Genomic DNA, 24,464 nt, shown 5'->3' with positions numbered 1-24,464 from the left:
CTTTGATTACTGCTTTGTACACTCTTGGCATTCTCTTGATGAGCTTCCAGAGGTAGTCACCTGAAATGGTCTTCCAACAGTCTTGAAGGAGTTGTCAGAGATGCTTAGCACTTGCTGGCCCTTTTCCCTTCGCTCTGCGGTCCAGCTCACCCCAAACCATCTCGATTGGTTTCAGGTCTGGTGACTGGAGGCCAGGTCATCTGGCGCAGCACCCCATCACTCTCCTTCCTGGTCAAATAGCCCTTACACAGCCTGGAGGTGTGTTTGGGGTCATTGTCCTGTTGAAAAATAATTGATGGTCCAACTAAACACAAATCAGATGGAATAGCATGCTGCTGCAAGATGCTGTGGTAGCCATGCTGGTTCCGTATGCCTTCAATTTTGAATAAATCCCCAACAGTGTCACCAGCAAAGCACCCCCACTCCATCACACCTCCTCTTCCATGCTTCACGGTGGGAACCAGGCATGTAGAGACCATCCGTTCACCTTTTCTGTGTCACACAAAGACATAGTGGTTGGAACCAAATATCTCAAATTTGGACTCATCAGACCAAAGCACAAATTTTCACTGGTCTAATGTCCATTCCTTGTGTTATTTAGCCCAAACAAGTCTCTATTGCTTGTTGCCTGTCTTTAGCAGTGGTTTGCTAGCAGATATTCTACCATGAAGGCCTGATTCACACAGTCTCCTCTTAACAGTTGTTCTAGAGATGTGTCTGCTGCTAGAACTCTGTGTGGCATTGACCTGGTCTCTAATCTGAGCTGCTGTTAATCTGCGATTTCTGAGGCTGGTGACTCGGATAAACTTATCCTCCACAGCAGAGGTGGTCTTCCTTTCCTGGGGCGGTCCGCATGTGAGCCAGTTTCTTTGTAGCGTTTGATGGTTTGATTTGATACTGCACTTGGGGACACTTTCAAAGTTTTCCCAATTTTTCGAACTGACTGACCTTCATTTCTTAAAGGGAACCAGAGGCCCCAGGAAAAAGATTCTATACATACCTGGGGCTTCCTCCAGCCCCATACGCACGGATCGCTCCCACGCCTCCGTCCTTTGCTGCCTGGATCCACCGGTACCGGGTCCCATCATGGCTGCCAGTCAGCCAGTCGGCCGGGAGACGCAGCCAATTGTCCGCATCACACGGGGCTCCCTCCATATACGTACGCGTGAGGCTGCTTACGGCGCAGCCGCATGCGTACGGTTATGGAGGGAGCCCCTGTGATGCGGACAATTGGCCGCGTCCGCCGGAAGTGCTGGGACCCGGTACCGCCAATCCAGGAAGCGAAGGATGGCGGCGTGGGAGCGATCCAGGCTTATGGGGCTGGAATAAGCCCCGGGTATGTATAAAAGCTTTTTCTTTCTTTTTTTTACGTTCCTCTCTGGTTCTCTTTAAAGTGATGTTGGCCACTCATTTTTCTTTACTTAGCTGCTTTTTTCTTGCCATAATACAAATTCTAACAGTCTATTCAGTAGGGCTATCAGCTGTGTATCCACCTGACTTCTCCACAATGCAACTGATGGTCCCAACCCCGTTTACAAGGCAAGAAATCCCACTTATTAAACCTGACAGGACACACCTGTGAAGTGGAACCCATTTCAGGTGACTACCTCTTGAAGCTCATCAAGAGAATGCCAAGAGTGTGCAAAGCAGTAATCAAAGCAAAAGGTGGCTACTTTGAAGAACCTAGAATATGACATATTTTCAGTTGTTTGACACTTTTTGGTTATGTACAATACTTCCACATGTGTTAATTCATAGTTTGGATGCCTTCAGTGTTAATCTACAATGTTCATAGTCATGAAAATAAAGAAAACTCTTTGAATGAGAAGGTGTGTCCAAACTTTTGGTCTGTACTGTATATGTTTTTTTCTGAGATAGTATAGCTGACAGCTTCTCTTTAACTGATCATTTAGGTACTTTTCACCAATCTGGTTATGTATTATTTTTATATACCTGTTATTTATTTTGTATGTTTACATTCATGACTTTTAGGCATGACTATTGGCCTGAGGAAGTGGGCAAGAGCCTGCGAAATGCATCAGCAGTGTTTAATAGATTCTCTTGTAATAACCCCATGTCATCCTTACAGCAGAATCATCTCTTCCTTGTCATAGTTTGAGTTTTCAATGCAATTTTGTTTCAACTTCTTATCCCCTTTGTGTTCCACATCCTCCTTTTGGAGGAAACATGGTCCCCAATATCCTAAATACAGCTGGTACCCAGTGGTCATTTACTTTTGAGACCAATAACATCACCAAAAATATCCAAGATCTTCTGAGAGGAAATCTCCTCCTGATCACTCGGTTGGCTGCCCCAGTCGGAGCCCTTCTATGTTAGCACCGCTCCTGCTCTACTACCTTCCGTGTAGTGAAGGGCTGCACCATTTGGCCTCCTGCTGTCTCTGTGTTTAGGAATGTGCAGTGTCATGTTACCCTACCCTGCTTTATCCAGATAAAAGTGTTTATACTTTTATTTACTCTTCAGGTAGCTGCAGATCCTGCCTCACTTGCATAGATAAATCACCTGGTTTATTAGCCCTTGCAATGGAAAATATAAAAAAGTATACACAAGCAAACTCCAACTAGCCTTAAAGAGAACCCGAGGTGGCATTGTATTACGTTAGTGGGGCACAGAGGCTGGTTGGGCACACTAACACCAGCCTCTGTTGCCCCATCGTGCGTCTCAAAGACCCCCCTGCTCGCCGCTATACTCCCCGCAGTGCTGGCGACACGCAGCGTGTCGCCAGCACAATGTTTACTCTAGCGCTGTCTGTCAGCGCCGCTCCGCCGCCTCCTCCGCATCGCCGCTACCCGCCCTCGTCCCTTCCCTCCCGCTGATTGGAGGGAAGGGACGAGGGCGGGTAGCGGCGATGCGGAGGAGGCGGGGGAGTGGCGCTGTGGCGCTGACAGACAGCGCTAGAGTAAACATTGTGCTGGCGACGCGCTGCGTGTCGCCAGCACTGCGGGGAGTATAGCGGCGAGCAGGGGGGTCTTTGAGACGCACGATGGGGCAACAGAGGCTGGTGTTAGTGTGCCCAACCAGCCTCTGTGCCCCACTAACGTAATACAATGCCACCTCGGGTTCTCTTTAATACTATATGTATGCATGTTATGTTATCATGGCATTTTGGTTCAGGGACTTCATAAATTAACAATTCAATGTACTGAGAAGCAAGAAAACTTCCTTGAGGTTCTGTGTAGAAATGCTGCCATGTGCACTATGCAAGAAATAAAAGAAACATTGGCAAAGACAACAATGGCCAAGACATTTCCCACACTCAGTACATAAAAAGGCTTCTAACAGGTGTGAGACCTCTCATGTGTGACAAAATTTGACTTATTTCCAAAACATTTCCCACACTCAGCACATGAATAGGGCTTCTCACCAGTGTGACATCTCTCATGTGTGACAAGATATGCTTTAGTGCTAAAACATTTCCCACACAGAGCACATGGATAGGGCTTCACACCAGCGTGAGATCTCTCATGTGCAACAAGGCTTCCTTTCTGGCTAAAACATTTCCCACATTGAGCACATGAATAGGGCTTCTCACCCCGGTGTGTTTTCTCATGTGTGACAAGCACAGATTTATGCCCAAAACATTTCCCACACTCAGCACATGCATATGGCTTCTCACCAGTGTGAGATCTCTCATGTCTGACAAGCTGACATTTGTGTCCAAAACATTTCCCACACTCTGCACATGAATAGGGCTTCTCACCAGTGTGAGATTTCTCATGTGTGAGAAGGATTCCTTTCTGCCCAAAAGATTTCCCGCACACAGCACACGAATAGAGTTTCTCCCCAGTGTGACATCTCTCATGTGTGAGAAGATATGATTTAGTGGTAAAACATTTACCACATTCAGCACATGAATAGGGCTTCTCCCCAGTATGAGTTCTCTCATGTTTGACAAGCTGTGTTTTACCTGCAAAACTTTTCCCACACTCAGCACATGAATAGGGCTTCTCACCAGTGTGAGATCTCTCATGTATGACAAGATATGATTTATATCCAAAACGTTTCCCACACTCAGCACAAGAATATGGCTTCTCACCAGAGTGAGATCTCATATGCGTGAAAAGGTCTTTTTTACGCGTAAAACATTTCCCACACTCAGCACATGCATGGGGCTTCTCTATGGTGTGAGATCTCTTATGTGAAACAAACTCTTGTCCAATGACATCCGTTGTACAGTCTGTGGATACAGAGAGACGAGTCTCTGAGAGGTTCCTGATGCTGGGACTCCACCCTGCAAATAGAGAAACATCACTTCCTGTTAGAGAATTCTGAGGGGAGGAACAATTATCATTAGAGATGATCAGTGAGCTGCTGATAATTCCAAGATGCAAAGTTTATGCAAATGTATGCAGCTTGCAATTCAGCCAATCAAATTTATTTGCTGACAAATCTGATTAGCTACATACAATTAACATAACATTAGGGATGTATTTGCATACAAGTACAGAGTTTTTTGCATCTAATTGACTTCCCTACACATAAAGCATCGGCCACACATTGAAAAGCAGTAAGTTGTAGAGCTTGATGAGACAATGGAAGCAATGTGTTACTCTTGTGACAACAGACCTATATGTACTTATAGCAAGAGATCTGTGTTATGTTTGTAGAGCAATGTGGTGTCACTTACACATTCTTATTACCATTGTATCCTCCTGTCACTCAGATGCCCCTTGTAATGTACCTTTATCTCTCTTTTGTTCCCAACTGTGTAAATATATTGTGATATTACAAAATACTAAATTATAGGAGTGAGGTTCCAAAATGATCTGGCCATCTAAAATGAGTCATCAGGGGGAAAAGGGCCTTATTCAGGAAGGTGACCAAGAACCCAATGGTCACTCTGTCAGAGCTCTAGAAGTCCTCTGTGGAGAGAGGAGAACCTTCCAAAAGGACAACCAACTCTGCAGCAATCCAATGATCAGGCCTGTATGGTAGACTGGTTAGTCGGAAGCCTCTGCTTGGTAAAAGGCACAGGGAAGCCCATCTGGAGTTTGCCAAAATCCACCTGAAGGACTCAGACCATGAGAAACAAAATTCTTTGGTCTGATGAGACAAAGATTGAACTCTTTGATGTGAATGCCAGGCATCACGTTTGGAGGAAACCAGGAACCCACCGCTCACCACCAGGCAAATACCATCCCTAAAGTGAAGCATGGTGGTGGCAGCATCATGCTGTGGGGATGTTTTTCAGTGGCAGGAAGGAACTTGGAGACTACTCAGGATAAAGGTAAAAAGGACAGCAGAAATGCACAGAGACATCCTGGGTAAAAACCTGATCCAGAGCACTTCTGAACTTAGACTGGGGCAACGGTTCATCTTTCAGCAGGACAACGACCCTAAGCACACAGACAAGATAGAGGAGTGGCTTCAGGACAACTCTGTGAATACCCTTGAGTGGCTAAACCAGAGCCCAGACTTAAATCTGATTGACCATTTCAGGAGAGATCTTAAAGTGGTTTGAAAGTCAGCATTTCTACTTAACTCAGATTCATTACAGCTTTAAAGTTACTATCCCAGAAAAAAAATTGTAGCAGAACATCATTGAAATGGTTAAACACAGCACTTTGTCCTGCTATGCAAAGGCTATTCAGCCTCAAATCCACATCCAGACTGGAGATAACAGTATCTTTGTTTACATTCTAATGTTATTAACCTTGTGTGTAAACAACTGAAAACATTCTCTGAGAAGCTCTCTATGCTTCAAGCACACACACAGGTCAGAACAGCTCACTAGAAGATTTTAATATATAATAAAAAGCAGCTGGAATAAAATGCAATGGCAGCTTTCAGGGCAAGATAAACTACACTTTGGAAACTTGTAATTTGTAGACAGACAATATTACTTGTGCACAAAAGCAAATATAAGAACTATGAGTAATAAAGAGTAGAAAAATACATTTTTAGGCCTAGTGCACACCAGAGCGTTTCTGCTGCTGTTTGCGATCTGCTTGCGGGTGCGGATCCGCTAGGGTAATGTATTTCAATGGGCTGGTGCACACCAGAGCGGGAGGCGTTTTGCAGAAACGCATACTCCCGGGCTGCTGCAGATTTTGGATTGCGGATGCGTTTCTGCCTCAATGTTAAGTATAGGAAAAACGCAAACCGCTCTGAAAAACGGCACTTCAGAGCGGTTTGCCAGGCGTTTTTTGTTACAGTAGCTGTTCAGTAACAGCTTTACTGTAACAATATCTGAAATCTACTACACCAAAACCGCTACACAAAACCGCAAAATGCTAGCTGAAACGCTACAGAAAAAGAAGAAAAAGCCCTTCAAAATCTGCTAGCATTTTGCGGATCTGCTAGCGGGTTTTGGTGTGCACCAGGCCTTATTGAATGTTATGTAAGAGTTTCAGACCACTTTAAAATGGCTGTGCACCAACACTCCCCATCCAACCTGATGGAGCTTGAGAGGTGCTGCAAAGAGGGATGGGAGAAACTGGCAAGGGCAGGTGTGCCAAGCTTGTGGTATCATATTCATAAAGACTTGAGGCTGTAATTCAGGGATCCCTTAACGCTTTGAGTTGAGGGCCGGGTGAACATACTTCAGACTGCTGGGGGGCCGGAGTAAACATAAAATGACGTCGAAGTCTTTGTGGGCCAGACAGTGAAGCATACTCAGGTGACAACCTGCAGTCCAATTGGACAGCAGTGTTACCTGATGTGGAATTTGATTGGAAACCAGCAAATTACTGCTTTCTGGCTTCCATGTGGATGGGTGGTGCCAGCACTGCTATTCTTTATGCGGACCACCAATATTTAAAGTAGTAGCTGACCGCATCTATAAGTAATACAATTTGTGAATGGGGGGCCGGTAAAAAAAATTTGGCCCGCGGGCCTTAGTTTGAGGACCACTGCTGTAATTGCTGCCAAAAGTGCATTTGCTAAAACCTCAAGTAAACTTTTTTTCACATTGTCATTATGGGGGTTTTGTGTTGCAAGAAATTAGTGATGCACCTCTTCTGCTTAATGAGTGATGTGCCACGGCCAGACCTGGCAGCACCCCAGGTATATCTTCCACGTAAATCCAAAAAGCCGGCACCATCCGTTTCAAAATTGCTCTTTTATTGATTAAAGTGCTTGACAGCCATCACCGCAACGTTTCAAAGCTAGTCCGCTTCTTTATCAAGCTAAGCTGCAAGTCAAAATACAATACAACTGTGTAACTCACTCCTTTATATAGTGTCATGGTTCTGTGAACACCCAATCACACTATCCCAATTCAAAACATCCAATCACAGGGCTACATGGCCCGCGGACCTGATGGGGAACTATCTGGGTATTTACAGATCGGACATTGGCCTGGACGCCACCCCTTCATACCTTCAAACCTATTGGTTAAGCCTCCTGCTACCGTGGGAAATGCTGGCCGCGCATCCCCTTCGTCTCCACCCACCGCACCGCCGTCATCGGCGGACCACATGGGGAACGTCGGGGTCACGTGTGCCCTGAGAGACGTCATGCGCCTCGCCCTGCCCACGTAGCGACCCCGACGTTGCCCATGTGGTCCGCCGATGACGGCGGTGCGGTGGGTGGAGACGAAGGGGATGCGCGGCCAGCATTGCTCACGGTAGCAGGAGGCTTAACCAATAGGTTTGAAGGTATGAAGGGGTGGCGTCCAGGCCAATGTCCAATCTGTAAATACCCAGATAGTTCCCCATCAGGTCTGCGGGCCATGTAGCCGTGTGATTGGATGTTTTGAATTGGGATAGTGTGATTGGGTGTTCACAGAACCATGACACTATATAAAGGAGTGAGTTACACAGTTGTATTGTATTTTGACTTGCAGCTTAGCTTGATAAAGAAGCGGACTAGCTTTGAAATGTTGCGGTGATGGCTGTCAAGCACTTTAATCAATAAAATAGCAATTTTGAAACGGATGGTGCCGGCTTTTTGGATTTATATGGGGGTTTTGTGTGGAATTCTGTGGAAAAATAGATTCAGTTCATTTTGGAATAAGGCTGTAATGCCCGCTATTATGCAATGCTGTAATATAGTTATCCACAAGCCATTTTTTTTGAAAGCCTTTGAATTCTAAATGCCCTTTGCTATGTGAAAAGGGGGGGGGGGCCTACATTATGGAGGGGTATTTAGGGGTAGACACCACCGGAGGGGTTAGGTTTAAGCACCACAGGAGGGAGGAGCTTACGGTTAGGCACCCCAGGGGGAGTTTTATGGTTAGGCACCACTGGGGGGGGGGGGGGGGAGGGGGCAGTAAGGGGTGGGTAGGCACCAACAGGGGAGGGTTCTGTGTGAGAGTAGAGTTAGGTTAAAGCGGTATAAAACCCTGACATAATATTCAATAAAAACATGGTTTCCTACTTTTTATATGCATATTTGCATTTGTGCATAAGTATTATTATTCATTTAGAAATTACAAGTTCCCAAAAGTACAGTTTTTTGCTTTGAGTGCTGAGTTTGTATTTTGTTTATAACTGGTTTTATCCTTTATGTATTGAAGGCAGAAATGCTTTGAGTTTCTGTCTGTGTCCACGAGCTTCTACACAGTCAGATAATGTGTCACATTCCTCACTTGATACAATTAAGTAAACACAAGATAACATTATCTCTCACTCTCTCTCACTTCGGATGCATCCTGATTTCTCTGCACCGAACTTTGAAGTCCTGTGTGTAACCCTTTGAATGCTGTTCTAGTAACAAAAAAATGCTGGTTGTATAGAATATGCTGTAAATAATTTTTTACAGCAAAGAAGAAATGCTGGGTTTCATTCCGCTTTAAGCCATAGTAAAATATTGGTAAATATTACTGATATTCTGCTATGGAAATTTAGTAATAGACTATCGCTATTCTCAGTGACATTCTACTACTGGCAAACCCAGCGCCATTTTGTTCCAGGTGCCTTTTTTCCATGGATGCGGATAGGATATAGGATAGGATTAATGCTGATGACTCACCTGTCCTGCCCTCTGTAACGGTGTCCTCCTCTTTAATTATCCCCATTATGTCACCCTCCTCCATAGACTGCTGATCACTCCTCACATAGGTATCATCGTCTTCCTCTTTAATTATCCTCATCATGACACCCTCCTCCATAGACTCCTGATGACCCCACACGGACGTCTCCTCTTCTTCCTCTTTTATTGTCCTCATTATGATACCTTCCTCCATAGACTGCTGATAACCCCAAATGTATGGCTTTTCTTCTTCCTCTTTAATTGTCCTCACCATGACACCTTCTTCCATGGACTGCTGATCACTCCTCACATACATCTCTCCTTCCTCCTTAACCACAGCACTTCCATGTATACGTTTACCACCCTAAGTGCATAAAGTGAAAGATAATATAAAATGTGAACACAGATAACAACATCCACAGAAGGAAATAATGTCACAGTCTGGAGTCTCTGGGGACCCTCAGCCCCACCTACCTGATTATGGTCAAAGGTTGGGTAATCTTCTTGTGGGCAATCATGGGAATAAAGAGGACCTGTACATCTCTCTAATGGGTTTCTGTTAATGGATCCATCTGTAGGAAACACACACTGACTAAATACAACGTCTCTATGTGTTTATCAGATGATGGTGGATCTAGGTGGACCAAGAAAAAGTGGGATCAGCGCATCACCAGGCCGCCTCTGGATGGCCTCAGCTCAGAGATGCGCTGAGCCCCCCCAGGAACTACAAAACGCACCTTGAACCCAAACAGAGGCTCTGCATATACACCAAAGAAAAACTATCAAGTGGGAGCAGCTGACCAGAATTAAATCAAACATAGCAAAGAAATGAACAGCGCTACTTAAAAACAGATGAGTGCTTACCTGCAAAAAAGTGCACACCCCACTCATGGGATTCAAATACACAATGAGCTGCTCCCACTTGATAGTTTTTCTTTGGTGTATATGCAGAGCCTCTGTTTGGGTTCAAGGTGCGTTTTGTAGTTCCTGGGGGGGCTCAGCGCATCTCTGAGCTGAGGCCATCCAGAGGCGGCCTGGTGATGCACTGATCCCACTTTTTCTGCGCAATTCTTAAATTTACTGGTAGCGCGCCCAGGCTATGCATATGCATAGGTAGGTTTTAGTTAGTGTTAGGTCCCCTCCCATGGAGGAAAGACTTCTTCGACAGTGGGAGGGACAAGTACCTAACAAATTGCAAATTGTTAGTGAAACTAACATCCTCCAAGTGGTAGACAGGTCATGTGTATGCTCATTGTGTATTTGAATCCCATGAGTGGGGTGTGCACTTTTTTGCAGGTAAGCACTCATCTGTTTTTAAGTAGCGCTGTTCATTTCTTTGCTATGTTTGATCTAGGTGGACCCTCCGTACTGCTCTCTCCTGTACAAGACATGGAAGTCTCCTCTTACCCGGTGATGTGAGGGGCGGCTGATTCTCCATAATGGTTTCCTTGTAGAGGTCCTTTTGTCCTCCTAAATACTGCCACTCCTGCATAGAGAAATAGACAGTGTGGAACATTATATACTGGAGGATAATGGCAATGCTGGGGGACACACAGAAGGACATGGCTATACTAACAAAGAAATGGCATTACTGGGGCAGGGGACATTAAATACTGGAAGATAATGGCAGTACACAGGGGACACAGGAAGTACATGGCTATACTGGGAAAGAAATGGCATTACTGGGGTGGGGGACATTACATACTGGAGGATAATGGCAATGCAGTGACACCCAGTTGGCTAAACTGGATGGACATGTTGTCTTGTCTCTGTGATATGACTCAACTGAATTATTACTAGGAAGGAAGTTGAGATGCCAGCCATAATCTATGACACACACGTGTGTTTGTGTCTGTGTGTGTGTGTGTGGGGGGGGAACTACTAGAAAACAAGTCACAACTAGGGTTACCACCACTGACTTCCGGGTGTGTTCTGGGGCATGATCTAAGATTGGGAGGGGTTTGTTAAAGTTTGTTACCAAATAGAACAAGAAGATTTGGGAAATGTAATGCAGATAATAGAAGTAGAAACATATTACATAGTTTAATACATTTGTTTAAACCCCAGCCCTGAAGAGTCTTTAAGTTGTACATACAACAAGGTCACATTGCATTGCCGATTGCCTCACACCCACATATAGAGGCAGCTGGCAGCTGCTTTCCCCCTGGCCCTATCTAAGTGGCTGGCCCTGCTGTCTCCTGAGTCCTCGGGGGCGTGGCTAGGCTCCTGAGACATCTGAGGCACCAAAGATAAAGGGAGAAGGCAGCATGCTAAGAGCACCACAGTGAAAAATGGGTGTGGCCATGACAGGGTGTGAGTGGAGCCAACTGTGAAGTAACAGTGTAACACTTAAAGGCAGGTGGTCCAAATTTCCTCCCAAAACACAGTTAGGCAAATTGACCCTAATGGTTATTAGTCAATGGTCCCATGCACTGAAAAATAAGCAGGGTTTCCCCATAATGTGTTGGAAAGGGAGATTCACATCATGGATGTGCAGCCAATAAATAAGCAGAAGCTGCATGATGCTGTCATGTCAATATGGCCCAAATTCTGGGATGAATGCCACGAAGAATAATGGTATTTCTGAAGGTAAAAAGGCCAAACTCAGTAATAGCAAGACGTACCTAATCAAGTGATCAGATACATATGTAGTCTAAAAACACTGTTGGAGGTGCCTTGTATAGCTAAAAATCAAGAATATAAATATATATATATATCTATATATATCTATATCTATCTATCTATATATATCTATATATCTATATTTTGTATTGGGAGTAGATAGATATTATCTCCGTAGAGGGACAAACCACCACAACGGTAAGTATAATTTCTTATTCATGTTCATAAGAGAATGCGTTTCATGAGTGCTGGCCCGCTTCCTCAGCTGAATACAAAAGTGCCTTAATAGCAGTATCCTCTTTAATAGGCACTCCCATCCGTGGATACTGCTATTAAGGCACTTTTGAATTGACCTGAGGAAGCGAGCCAGCACCCGTGAAATATGTTGTATTATGAGCATGAATAAAAACTGATACTTACCTTTGTGGTTTGTCCCTTTAAAGGATACTTTAGCTCTCAAAATATGGAGCAATAACGCCCTGTGAGTATGGTGAGGCGTGGCCCCGCGTCTTGCTCTGTTCTTCTCAAAACCGTCCAGGTAGCATCCAGTGGTCGGCGTGGCCATAGTAAGTCCACGGGAGTATGCATGCACTCTCACTGGAAGATGTAGCTGGCGTGCATGCCCTCTGACCCGGACATTACTGTGCACACATCAGGGCTGTGGAGTCAGAGTTTGAGTCAGAGTCGAGGAGTCAGAGTAATTTTGGGTATCTGGAGTTGGAGATTTCATAAATTGAGGAGTCGGAGTTGTGAGTTGATGATTTTTGTACCAAAACCAAAGCCCTGGTAAGTGTTAGACCTAGGAATCAGAGTCGAGGAGTCGTGTGAGGATCCGCTCGGCTGCCTGCGCAGGCAGGCAGCTTTTTGACCACTGTTCAGGTCTGCATTCTGCAGGTCTCTGGAAGAGAGACCTTTTGTCAGTTTGGCAGCTTGCTGCTGAGGAATTTGCATACGTTTGTCATGCAGATTGCCTAGCCACATCCTTTGTAGGCTTGCTCTATATATACCATGTGATATCACAGATCTGGGCTGGTCATAAGGGTTAGTTCCTGTGAAACACTCTTGGAGTGTCAGCCTTGCTCTTTGTCTGAAGATTAGCCTAGAGTAATTCCTGGGACTGCACTAGGCAGGTTCCCTAGTGCAGTTAGGATTGCATATCTGTTTTGTTTGTCTGTTGCGATTGTCCTGTCCCAGCGGTGGTCGACAGGAAGTCGTTCTGATCTTTGTTCTTGGAGTATAGCTGGAGCAGCGGTTGCTACCAGCTATCTCATCTGATCTGTCTTGCCAGGTTCGCACTCGCCTTGCGCTAGTGCTGTGGATCCGTCTGATCTCCATCTCTCTTTCTAAACTTGAATCGCACTCGCCTTGCGCTAGTGCTGTGGATCCTTCTGGTCTGCTACTCTCTTGCTATACTTGGATCGCACTCGCCTTGCGCTAGTGCTGTGGATCCTTCTGTTCTGTCTTCCTGGATCACACTAGCCTTTTGCGCTAGTGCTGTGGATCCTATCTCTCACTTATTCCTGTTTTCGTGTATCTGTCTTGTCTGCTACGAACGCTTGCTGGAGGCTCGGTGAGGTAACCGTTAAGCAAGCGCTCGCGTCCTCTGTTTCATGTTTGTCTGTCGGTGGTTAGTTAGGCGTGCTTGTCTCTGTTGTGCTTAACACACAGAGACCGCGCATAAACGCGTGCACTGTTGCGAATGAGTGCGGTGTTTGCGTTTAGTTAGCGTTTGTTATTTTCCTTATCTTCTCATTGTATTATTTGCTGTGCCTTTGCTACTCTCGTGCTCTGCCTTGCTGTAGCCTTGTGTCACCTCTGGCAATCACCTCTCTCGCGATTGCGTTCCTGCTTTGTATCTGCTGTTGTGTGTGCACTGTCGCGGGTTGGCGACTAGATTGGTGCACACACATACAATCTGTCCCTTTGCTCAATCTCATTCGCAATCGCTTCTCAGACGATTGCGTTCTCACTCAGTTTCCTTTGTTGTGTGTCCACCGTCGCAGGTTGGCGGCTAGATTGGTGGACATACATACATTCCTCATTTGTGCTTATTCAGTCTTGTGTCGCTGTTAGCAATCGCCATCTCTGGCGATTGCCTTCTGACCTATTCTTCATGGTTGTGTGTTCATCATCGCAGGGTGGCGAATAGTTTGGTGGACACACATACCCTCTGTCGCTTTGATCTCTCTCTTTCAGGGCTATCTTGCCCTGTGTTTCTTCCCTTCGTGCAATTCCTGTCTGGCGTGTGTGGCAGGGCAGAGGAGCGGTTCCTCTGCACTCCACAGCTTCACCTGCCGACAGGAATTTCCCTCTACAGGTGCATTGCACCTTTTGCTGGGTTCCCGCAAATTATACGCTTGTGGAGGATTTCCGCCGTGTCAGCGCACGCCTTGTGCGCTGATCACGGAGAGAAATCCACAATCGTTACAAGTCGTAGCCATTTTGGGTACCTGAAGTCGGAGTTGGGACTTTCATAAATTGAGGAGTTGTGGAGTCAGATGATTTTTGTACCGACTCCACAGCCCTGGTGCACATGTACAGTATGTCCACTTGGGCACGCCAGCTACATGCCAGTACTCCCGCGAACTTACTGCGGCTGAGCCAACCCCTCCAACCACTGGATGCTACGGTTTTTAAGATGTATGGAGCAAGACGCCGGGTCACGGGAGGTGCGGTAAGCCTATCCGCACCTCACCATACACACACAGGGTGTTAATTGCTCAATTTTTGGAGAGCCAAGGTATCCTTTAACCACTTGCCGACCGCCTACTTCATATTGGCGGCGGCAAAGTGGCAGCCCCAGGACCACGTAACGCAGAATGGCGTCAGGTCCTGGGGCACTGTTTTGCCGGGGATCGCGCGCGCATCCGCCGGCAATAGGCTCCGCCCACCCGCCGGCCAATCGGAAGCGCCGGCGGGTTGTTAACCCGACGATCGCCGGATAGGAAGCGTATAATACGCTTTGTAATGTTTACAAAGTGTATTATACAGGCTGCCTCCTGCCCTGGTGGTCCCAGTGTCCGAGGGACCACCAGGGCAGGCTGCAGCCACCCTAGTCTGCACCCAAACACACTGATCTGCCCCCCCCTGCCCCCTGATCGCCCACAGCACCCCTCAGACCCCCCTGCCCACCCCCCAGACCACTGTTTGCACACAATAACCCCCCTAATCACCCATCAATCACTCCCTGTCACTATCTGTCAATGCTATTTTTTTTTAGTCCCTAAACTGCCCCCTGGGTTCTCCTGATCACCCCCCACCCCTCAGATTCTCCTCAGACCCCCCCCCCCCCTGTGTACTGTATGCATCTATCCCCCCTGATCACCTGTCAATCACCCATCAATCACCCCCTGTCACTGCCACCCATCAATCAGCCCCTAACCTGCCCCTTGCGGGCAATCTGATCACCCACCCACACCAATAGATCGCCCGCAGATCCGACATCAGATCACCTCCCAAGTGCAGTGTTTACATCTGTTCTCTACTCTAAACACCCACTAATTACACATCAATCACCCCCTATCACCACCTGTCACTGTTACCCATCAGATTAGACCCTAATCTGCCCCTTGCGGGCACCCAATCACCCGCCCACACGCTCAGATTGCCCTCAGACCCCCCTTATCAATTCGCCAGTGCATTATTTACATCCGTTCTTCCCTGTAATAACCCACTGATCACCTGTCAATCACCCCCTGTCACTGCCACCCATCAATCAGCTCCTAACCTGCCCCTTGCGGGCAATCTGATCACCCACCCACACCAATAGATCGCCCGCAGATCCGACGTCAGATCACCTCCCAAGTGAAGTGTTTACATCTGTTCTCTCCTGTAAACACCCACTAATTACCCATCAATCACCCCCTATCACCACCTGTCACTGTTACCCATCAGAATAGACCCTAATCTGCCCCTTGCGGGCACCCAATCACCCGCCCCACACGCTCAGATTGCCCTCAGACCCCCCCTTATCAATTCGCCAGTGCAATATTTACATCTGTTCTTCCCTGTAATAACCCACTGATCACCTGTCAATCACCTATCAATCACCCATCAATCACCCCCTGTCACTGCCACCCGTCAATCACCCCGTCACTGCCACCCATCAATCAGCCCCTAACCTGCCCCTTGCGGGCAATCTGATCACCCACCCACATCATCAGATTGCCCCAGACCTACCCTCAGATCACCTCCAAAGAGCATTGTTTACATCTGTTCTGCCATCTAATCACCCACTGATCACCCATCAATCAGCCCCTGTCACTGCTACCCATCAGATTAGACCCCTATCTGCCCCTAGGGCACCCAATCACCCGCCCACACCCTCAGAACACCCTCAGACCCCAGCCCTGATCACCTCGCCAGTGCATTGCTTGCATCTATTCCCCCCACTAATCACACCTTGAGACACCCATCAATCACCTCCTATCACCACCTGTCACCCCCTAACACACCTACCCATCAAATCAGGCCCTAATTTGCCCCGTGTGGGCTCCTGATCACTCGGCCAAACCCTCAGATCCCCCTCAGACCCCCCTTCCGATCACCTCCCCAGTGCATTGATTGCATCTATTTTCCCCTCTAACCACCCCCTGAGACACCCATCAATCACCTCCTGTCACCCCCCTAGCACTCCTATCCATCAGATCAGGCCCAATACAACCTGTCATGTAAGAGGCCACCCTGCTTATGACGGTTCCACAAAATTCGCCCCCTCATAGACCACTTGCCATCAAAATTTGCAGATGCTTATACCCCTGAACAGTCATTTTGAGACATTTGGTTTCCAGACTACTCACGGTTTTGGGCCCGTAAAATGCCAGGGCAGTATAGGAACTCCACAAGTGACCCCTTTTTAGAAAAAAGACACCCCTAGGTATTCTGTTAGGTGTATGAAGCGTTCATAGAAGATTTTATTTTTTGTCAAAGGATAGCGGAAATTGATTTTTATTGTTTTTTCACAAAGTTTCATTTTTCACTAACTTGTGACAAAAAATAAGATCTTCTATGAACTCACCATACACCTAACGAAATACCTTGGGGTGTCTACTTTCTAAAATGGGGTCACTTGTGGCGTTCCTATACTGCCCTGGCATTTTAGGGTCCCTAAACTGTGAGGAGTAGTCTAGAAAACAAATGCCTCAAAATGACCTGTGAATAGGACATTGGGCCCCTTAGAGCACCTAGGCTGCAAAAAAGTGTCACACATGTCATATCGCCGTACTTAGGAGAAGTAGTACAATGTGTTTTGGGGTGTATTTTTACACATACCCATGCTGGGTGGGAGAAATCTCTCTGTAAATGGACAATTGTGTGTAAAAAAAAAATCTAATATATGTCATTTACAGAGATATTTCTCCCACCCAGCATGGGTATATGTAAAAATACACCACAAAACACATTATACTACTTCTTCTGAGCACGGCAGTACCACATGTGTGGCACTTTTTTGCAGCCTAACTGCGCTAAAGGGCCCAAAGTCCAATGAGTACCTTTAGGATTTCACAGGTCATTTTGCGACATTTGGGTTCAAGACAACTCCTCACGGTTTAGGGCCCCTAAAATGCCAGGGCAGTATAGGAACCCCACAAGTGACCCCATTTTACAAAGAAGACACCCCAAGGTATTCTGTTAGGTGTATGACGAGTTCATAGAAAATTTTATTTTTTGTCACAAATTAGCGGAAATTGATTTGTATTGTTTTTTTTTCACAAAGTGTCAATTTCCGCTAACTTGTGACAAAAAAAAAAATCTTCTATGAACTCACCATACTCCTAACAGAATACCTTGGGGTGTCTTCTTTCTAAAATGGGGTCACTTGTGGGGTACCTATACTGCCCTGGCATTTTAGGGGCCCTAAACCGTGAGGAGTAGTCTAGAATCCAAATGTCTCAAAATGACCTGTGAATAGGACGTTAGGCCCCTTAGCGCACCTAGGTTGCAAAAAAAGTGCCACACATGTGGTATTGCCCTACTCAGGAGAAGTAGTATAATGTGTTTTGGGGTGTATTTTTACACATACCCATGCTGGGTGGGAGAAATATCTCTGTAAATGACAATTTTTTTATTTATTTTTTACACACAATTGTCCATTTACAGAGACTTGGGACTCTGTGTGTATATACATATTTATCTATCTATCTATCTATCTATCTATCTATCTATCTATCTATCTATCTATCTGCCCCAGAAATTTTTTCCAGCCGGGTGGCATGAAAAAGTAGCCGGGTGGGGTGAGTTGAGAGAATGCAAGGCTGGTGCTTCTGTGCCCAACTCTGCTTACAGCAGAGGAGGAGGTGAGCCAATGACAGCCGGGTGCTCACCAAAACTAGCCGGGTGGAGCACTAGGCTAAAAGAGCCTGGGGAGAACACTGATGTATAATATATATATATATACACAAACATATATATATATATATATATATATATATATATATATATATATATATACACACACACACACACACACACACACACACACACACACACACACACACACATATACATATTTGCCCCCTTCCTGATTTCTTATTCTTTTGCATGTTTGTCACACTTAAATGTTTCTGCTCATCAAAAACCATTAACTATTAGTCAAAGATAACATCATTGAACACAAAATGCAGTTTTAAATGATGGTTTTTATTATTTAGTGAGAAAAAAAAACTCAAAACCTACATGGCCCTGTGTGAAAAAGAAATTGCCCCCTGAACCTAATAACTGGTTGGGCCACCCTTAACAGCAATAACTGCAATCAAGCGTTTGCGATAACTTGCAACAAGTCTTTTACAGCGCTCTGGAGGAATTTTGGCCCACTCATCTTTGCAGAATTGTTGTAATTCAGCTTCAATTGAGGGTTTTCTAGCATGAACCGCCTTTTTAAAGAGGAGCTGTTAGGTATAAGGTCTCAGAGAAAATAAACACATATATCAGTAGCTAAAGATTGGCTGTACTTACATTACATATGCATTTCACTGTCCACGTTTGGATTTCACAGAATTTGTATATAGTATATGCAGAGATAGATGCTCCTGACAGCTCATGGCAGGCTCCATGTTTTTCTGTCAAATGTGTCGTCATGTCCTGCCTGCTTCCTGATCACAGAAAAGCTGGTACTTGAACAACACAGTGTGCAGTGAATATTAATGAGCCATGTGGCTAGGAACAATAGCTGACTCCTGCAGTGTACTCTGCCCTGAGATTTATCAGTGCTACGCGCTGGACTGATTAGAAGCTGCTGTAACGTCTCATTAGCAGCCGAGGGGAGGGCCCCAGAATGCTTTGCAGTTTAGTATGTGGCTTGCGTCCTTATGGGTCTATAACAGCCTTTAAGATAAGCACACATCAAAGGTAACTGAGATTTTTATCTTCACTAATGGCTTTTGGGCTTCCTTCTAAACTGTTTAACACAGGAGAATAGAGGTTTAAATTAGCTTCTGCATCCTGACAGTTACTCTTTAAGGTCATGCCACAACATCTCAATAGGATTCAGGTCAGGACTTTGACTAGGCCACTCCAAAGTCTTCATTTTGTTTTTATTCAGCCATTCAGAGGTGGATTTGCTGGTGTGTTTTGGGTCATTCTTGCTGCAGCACCCAAGATTGCTTCAGCTTGAGTTGACGAACAGATGGCTGGACATTCTCCGTCAGGATTTTTTGGTAGACAGTAGAAGTCATGGTTCCATCTATCACAGCAAGCCTTCCAGGCCCTGAAGCAGCAAAACAACCCCAGACCATCACACTACCACCACCATATTTTATTGTTGGTATGATGATCTTTTGCTGAAATGCTGTGTTACTTCTACGCCAGATGTAACAGCACCTAACAGCGTGTCGCACCTTCCAAAAAGTTCAACTTTTGTCTCGTCGGTCCACAAAGTATTTTCCCAAAAGTCTTGGCAATCATTGAGATGTTTTTTAGCAAAATTGAGACGAGCTTTAATGTTCTTTTTGCTTAAAAGTGGTTTGCGCCTTGGATATCTGCCATGCAGGCCGTTTTTGCCCAGTCTCTTTCTTATGGTGGAGTCGTGAACACTGACCAGTTCTTTAGATGTTGTCCTGGGGTCTTTTGTGGCCTCTCAGATGAGTTTTCTCTGCGCTCTTGGGGTAATATTGGTCGGCCGGCCACTCCTGGGAAGGTTCATCACTGTTCCATGTTTTTGCCATTTGTGGATAACGGCTCTCACTGTGGTTCGCTGGAGTCCCAAAGCTTTAGAAATGGCTTTATAACCTTTACCAGACTGATAGATCTCAATTAAAATACTTTTGTTCTCATTTGTTCCTCCATTTCTTTGGATCTTGGCATGATGTCTAGCTTTTGAGGTGCTTTTGGTCTACTTCTCTTTGTCAGATAGCTCCCATTTAAGTGATTTCTTGATTGAAACAGGTGTGGCAGTAATCAAGCCTGGGGGTGACTACAGAAATTGAACTCAGGTGTGATAAACCACAGTTAAGTTATTTTTTAACAAGGGGGGCAATCACTTTTTCACACAGGGCCATGTAGATTTGGAGTTTTTTTTCTCTAAATAATAAAAACCATCATTTAAAACTGCATTTTGTGTTCAATTATGTTATCTTTGACTAATAGTTAACGTTTTTTGATGAGCAGACACATTTAAGTGTGACAAACATGCAAAAGAATAAGAAATCAGGAAGGGGGCAAATAGTTTTTCACACCACTGTATATATATATATATATATATATATATATATATATATATACACACATATATATATATATATATATATATATATATATATATTTCTTGTCATTGTGTTTCTTTTGGTTCTTGTATTAGTATACCATTTAGTAATGATAAGCTTCCAAAATGGCAAATGCTGCAACAATAAGCCCAGAATATCAAATAATAAATGCAGCAGTCAATACTCCACATAAAAAATGAAGCAAAGGTTACCTCACATATGTAGTGCCGAAAACATTTACCACACTTATGAAATGCAGCAAACATTACCCCACATATGATATGCAGCAAACATTATCCTCCACATATGAAACCCAGCAAATGTTTCCCCCCACACTCACACACATTTGAAATGTAGCAAACAATACCTCACACAAATTACCTAGACACACAGCTGCTACTCCAGTGTCTCTTCCCCTCTGGTGCAGTCCCCAGGATCACTTCTTGCCCAATCATCCCCAGCGACTTCATGCAGGGACTGAGGGCAAAGCTACCTCACGGCTGCAGGCACTATGTAACCAGCCTGGTTCTAATCTTGGAGCAGCCTAGAGGGCATTGCCAGTGAGCTGGGGGCATGTAATGCTTCAGTGAAAGACAGAACAAGAGCCGCATAATCAGCAGCAAATACACCCACTCTAGTATAGTACACACACACACACACACACACACACACCTGCAGGCCCCCAAAAAGATGTAGTCATATTAGAATGGGGGCTTGTGATGCTATCCAACCTCTTTAATAAGAGGAATAAGACATTCCACCCAGGCACTCCTCCAAGGGTGCACCTGGAATAGACACGGGGAAGCACTGTATCTAGACATACAAAACTCCATAGTAACAGCCCCCGGAACCACAATCTTGGAGATATGCTGGTGCCAGGCCTCGACCGGATTGCTCTGATGGTCCTGGAACAACCAAAATTGAAAGAAAAAGGCAGCACACCACTGGCTGCAAACGGATGCTTGTATTGTGGAACAGACACATGTAACAGACCATACAGGCCCTTCTTCAGGTGTATAGTGATTTTGTACAGTTTCGTCCATAACATGTAGTGGCTGCTCCACAATACATGCATCCGTTTGCAGCCAGTGGTGTGCTGCCTCTTTCATTCAATTTTCTATGCTCTGTGTCTGGCTGGGGGTAGATTGCAGCTGTGCGCTGAGCTAGAGAGAGCAGGACCACATGAGATCTGGAGTACGATGATTGTCACTACATCTCCTGACTACTGGAGCACAATGTCAGGGGATTCAGGGCTCAAGCACCAGATTCCGGACCCTAAGGACACACCTGCTGTGACGGCCTACCTAATCAGTGCCTCTCTCTGCTGCCTTTGTGCATCTCCTCTCCAGACCCCAGGGACCACAATCAGGTCAGTTAGTGTGCTCTTGTTGACACTCCACTCCTCAGGACTGGTTCACACTCAGGCGCTTTCCAATGCTTTGCTGATATCTGGCGATCAGCAAAGCACTGTAAAAAAATATATATATCCCTATGGGATCATTCTCACTGCAGAGTTTGCAATTTGCATAAATCACTAACGTGCAGCTTGCAGCATTTTTGGGGGCAATTTTGATGTGCAAATCTCATCAAAATCGCAAAAAAATTGTGCCAAAAAATTGCGATCACTATTCACGATTTGCACTCCGAGTGTCAGGGCTGGGACAAGGTTCATCACCAGCACCAGAGGTGGCAAAGTGTTCCCCAACCCGAATTGTGCCTGCCCCAGTATAGGTAGTAAAAATGCATAAAGTATTTAATAGCCCCTCCAGTATAACAGTGTTCTCCCCAGGATCAATCAGCCGGGCGGAGCGCCCGGGTAAGATAAGTTACCGCCCGGCTGATGAAATCACCGCAAGCCATACTCTTCACTGACAAGTGCCCGGCTGTCAGGATGTGCTTCTTCCCCTCTGTGCGCGAGATCTCGTGCTTCCCGGCGAGCTCCTGCACTGATTGGCTCAGCGTATGGTAAGAGGTGTGACCATAGCGCTAGCTGCCGACTCACTGCAGAGGCTCATGACTGATTGTAAGCTGTGCAGGGATGTGCTGGGCAGAGACTAGAGGCAGGCAGAGCGCAATCATTCACCGGCTGAACACGTTAATTTATGTGCACGAAGTTCAGTGCATAAAGTGGATGGAGCAGTGCGGCGGTCTGTGTTTCATGGGGAGAAACACGTGCTGGAGTCATAGGAGAGCTGACAGCGGGATGGAGAAGTGTGGTGGGCTGTGATTTATAGCAGGATGATCCTGGGCAGGTCACGGTGAAAGGTGGAATGCTGTCTGGAGTCAGCCGCAATGTGAACTGCAGATATAACTGAGAGCCAGTGGCTGTGGAAGCACATAGCTCTCTTGTCGTTCTATATGTGACGTGTGCTTGTGATGGGGAAAGTCCTGTGTCTCCAAACTGAAATCCTTCATAAATGAATCTCTCCTGGACTCTGATGGGTCTGTTCTGCCTATGCAAGCCGGGTGGGTGGATGTGTGTATATTTTACTTTCCCTTCTCCCATAGTCTGATTCCCTTGCCCACCAGCACCTCCCCATCAGCATTACACAGTGCGAGACACCCCCCCCCCCCTCCCCTCCATATAACCCAAAAGGAGATGGTTCCCTGTTCATTAGCAGCAGCCAGTCATGTACCCTCAATCCACTAGCAACACAGTGTGAGGCATCTAGTATGAACCCCTCACCTACATCAGCTGCACCAAGGGTGAGATCTCCCTTCCCACATGCTAGCTTTCATTGGTATTACCTCCACATCCAGTAGCACTCGGCGCAATCTTCTCCCACACCTAGTATTACCCAGGGTGATTGAAGTACCCCACCCGACACTTTTTGTGATCCTCCACACACACACCCTTGGTTACCCCCACCCCACCTTACTTCCCCACCCGCCTACTTTTCCATGCCACCCGGCTGGAAAAAAATTCTGGGGAGAACACTGTATAAGTAACCTTATGTCCCTCCCAGTATAGGCAACCTTATGTACACCCAATAGACCCCCCCCCCCCCCCCAGTAAAGGTAGCCTTATGTTTTCAAAGTATAGGAAACCTTATAACCCTCCCCCCTCCCCAGTGTAGGTACTAAGATCCCCTTCCACCCAGCGTAGGTAGCCAGAGTTACCCCTCCTAGTATAGGTAGGCAGAGTCCCCCTTACCAATAGCCATTCCTCCCCCAGTATAGATATCCAGATTCTTCTTTCCCCTCCCGTATATGTGGCCAGAGTACCCCCTCCACTCCCCCCCAAAAGTATAGGCAGCTTGATCTCCCCCTAGTTTAAGTATCCAGAGTCCCCCCCATGAGTATAGGTAGTTAGAGTCCCACCTAAGTATAAGTAGATGGCTAGAGTCCCCCTCTCGCTCACCTCTACAGGCTCCCAGAACCTTCAGTTTCTTCTCCTCATTGCCGCCTAATATCCAGAGTTCATTAGTGTAGGTGGTGTGTGACTGGCAGGCACACATAGAGATATCACATGAGAGACGTGCCTACAACATCCATGGAGACAGGCTGGGAGCGGTGCTGGGGAGGGGAAGCTGAGCCAGCGAGGGAATCTGGACAGGAGAGATCTCTGCTCACCAGTGGCGTAGCTAAGGAGCTGTGAGCCCCGATGCAAGTTTTATATTGGGGCCCCCCAAGCACTCTATACATAACAATTGATAGGGCGCACAAAATCGGCCAACGGAAACTACAGTGTCAGAGCTGCAAGAAGGGGATGGGAAACAGTTTGTTAATGATTACCACTATTCCCAGCATCTATATAAGTGATTATTATGAGCACAGAACCAAAAGTGAGCTAGTACTGTGGTTAAGAGGTGGGCACCTCGGGCCCTTCTAGCCCAAGGGCCCCGATGCGGGCGCAACCTCTGCAACTCTGGAGAGGTGGTCCTCTGGGCTTCTGGCTGGAGGATTACTGGGAAATGATTTTCAGGTACAAATTAAATACCAGCATCAGGGCTTTTTACATAAAATACCAGCTGAGCCAGCCAAATACCAGCTGGGTGGCAACACTAGTCACAGCAGTTATGTAAAAGTCTCCTGTATGGCAATTTCTTCAAAGGGGTTGATCAGCATAGTGACAGGTGTACTATGACCTCCTCTGTAACAAAGTATGTCCACCCCGACCTCTGCTCTGCTCAATATATAATATCACACAATTACCTCTTTCAACAACGTCTCCTCTCCACCCCTTGCAACTTCTCCTCCTGCTTTCTT

General features: G+C 46.0%; 1 protein-coding gene across 1 annotated transcript; it reads right to left on the bottom strand.

Moving 5' to 3' along the window:
• Positions 1–3,101: 3,101 nt before the first annotated feature.
• On the bottom strand, positions 3,102–24,464 carry LOC137535319 (oocyte zinc finger protein XlCOF22-like). Its single transcript, XM_068257149.1, has 5 exons — positions 24,411–24,464; positions 10,342–10,420; positions 9,409–9,506; positions 8,935–9,298; positions 3,102–4,252 (listed from the first exon to the last, which is right to left on the bottom strand). Exons 2-5 carry the CDS (start codon positions 10,370–10,372, stop codon positions 3,297–3,299), a joined length of 1,449 nt encoding a protein of 482 aa, XP_068113250.1. The 5' UTR covers positions 10,373–10,420; positions 24,411–24,464; the 3' UTR covers positions 3,102–3,296.

The sequence above is a fragment of the Hyperolius riggenbachi genome, chromosome 10 (genome assembly GCF_040937935.1).
Source record: "Hyperolius riggenbachi isolate aHypRig1 chromosome 10, aHypRig1.pri, whole genome shotgun sequence".
In the NCBI taxonomy this organism is placed as follows: Eukaryota; Metazoa; Chordata; class Amphibia; order Anura; family Hyperoliidae; genus Hyperolius; species Hyperolius riggenbachi.
Note: the sequence above shows the minus strand (reverse complement) of the source record. Positions and strands in the feature narration are given on the sequence as shown.

Bases quoted from the DNA above. Each gene is read 5' to 3' on its own strand.
- LOC137535319 (XM_068257149.1), bottom strand. From the start codon at position 10,372: ATGGAGAATCAGCCGCCCCTCACATCACCGG. The intron at 9,507-10,341 runs GTAAGAGGAGAC...TGTTTCCTACAG, and splicing joins GCCGCCCCTCACATCACCGG to ATGGATCCATTAACAGAAAC. The intron at 4,253-8,934 runs GTGAGTCATCAG...CTCTATTTGCAG, and splicing joins CGTTACAGAGGGCAGGACAG to GGTGGAGTCCCAGCATCAGG.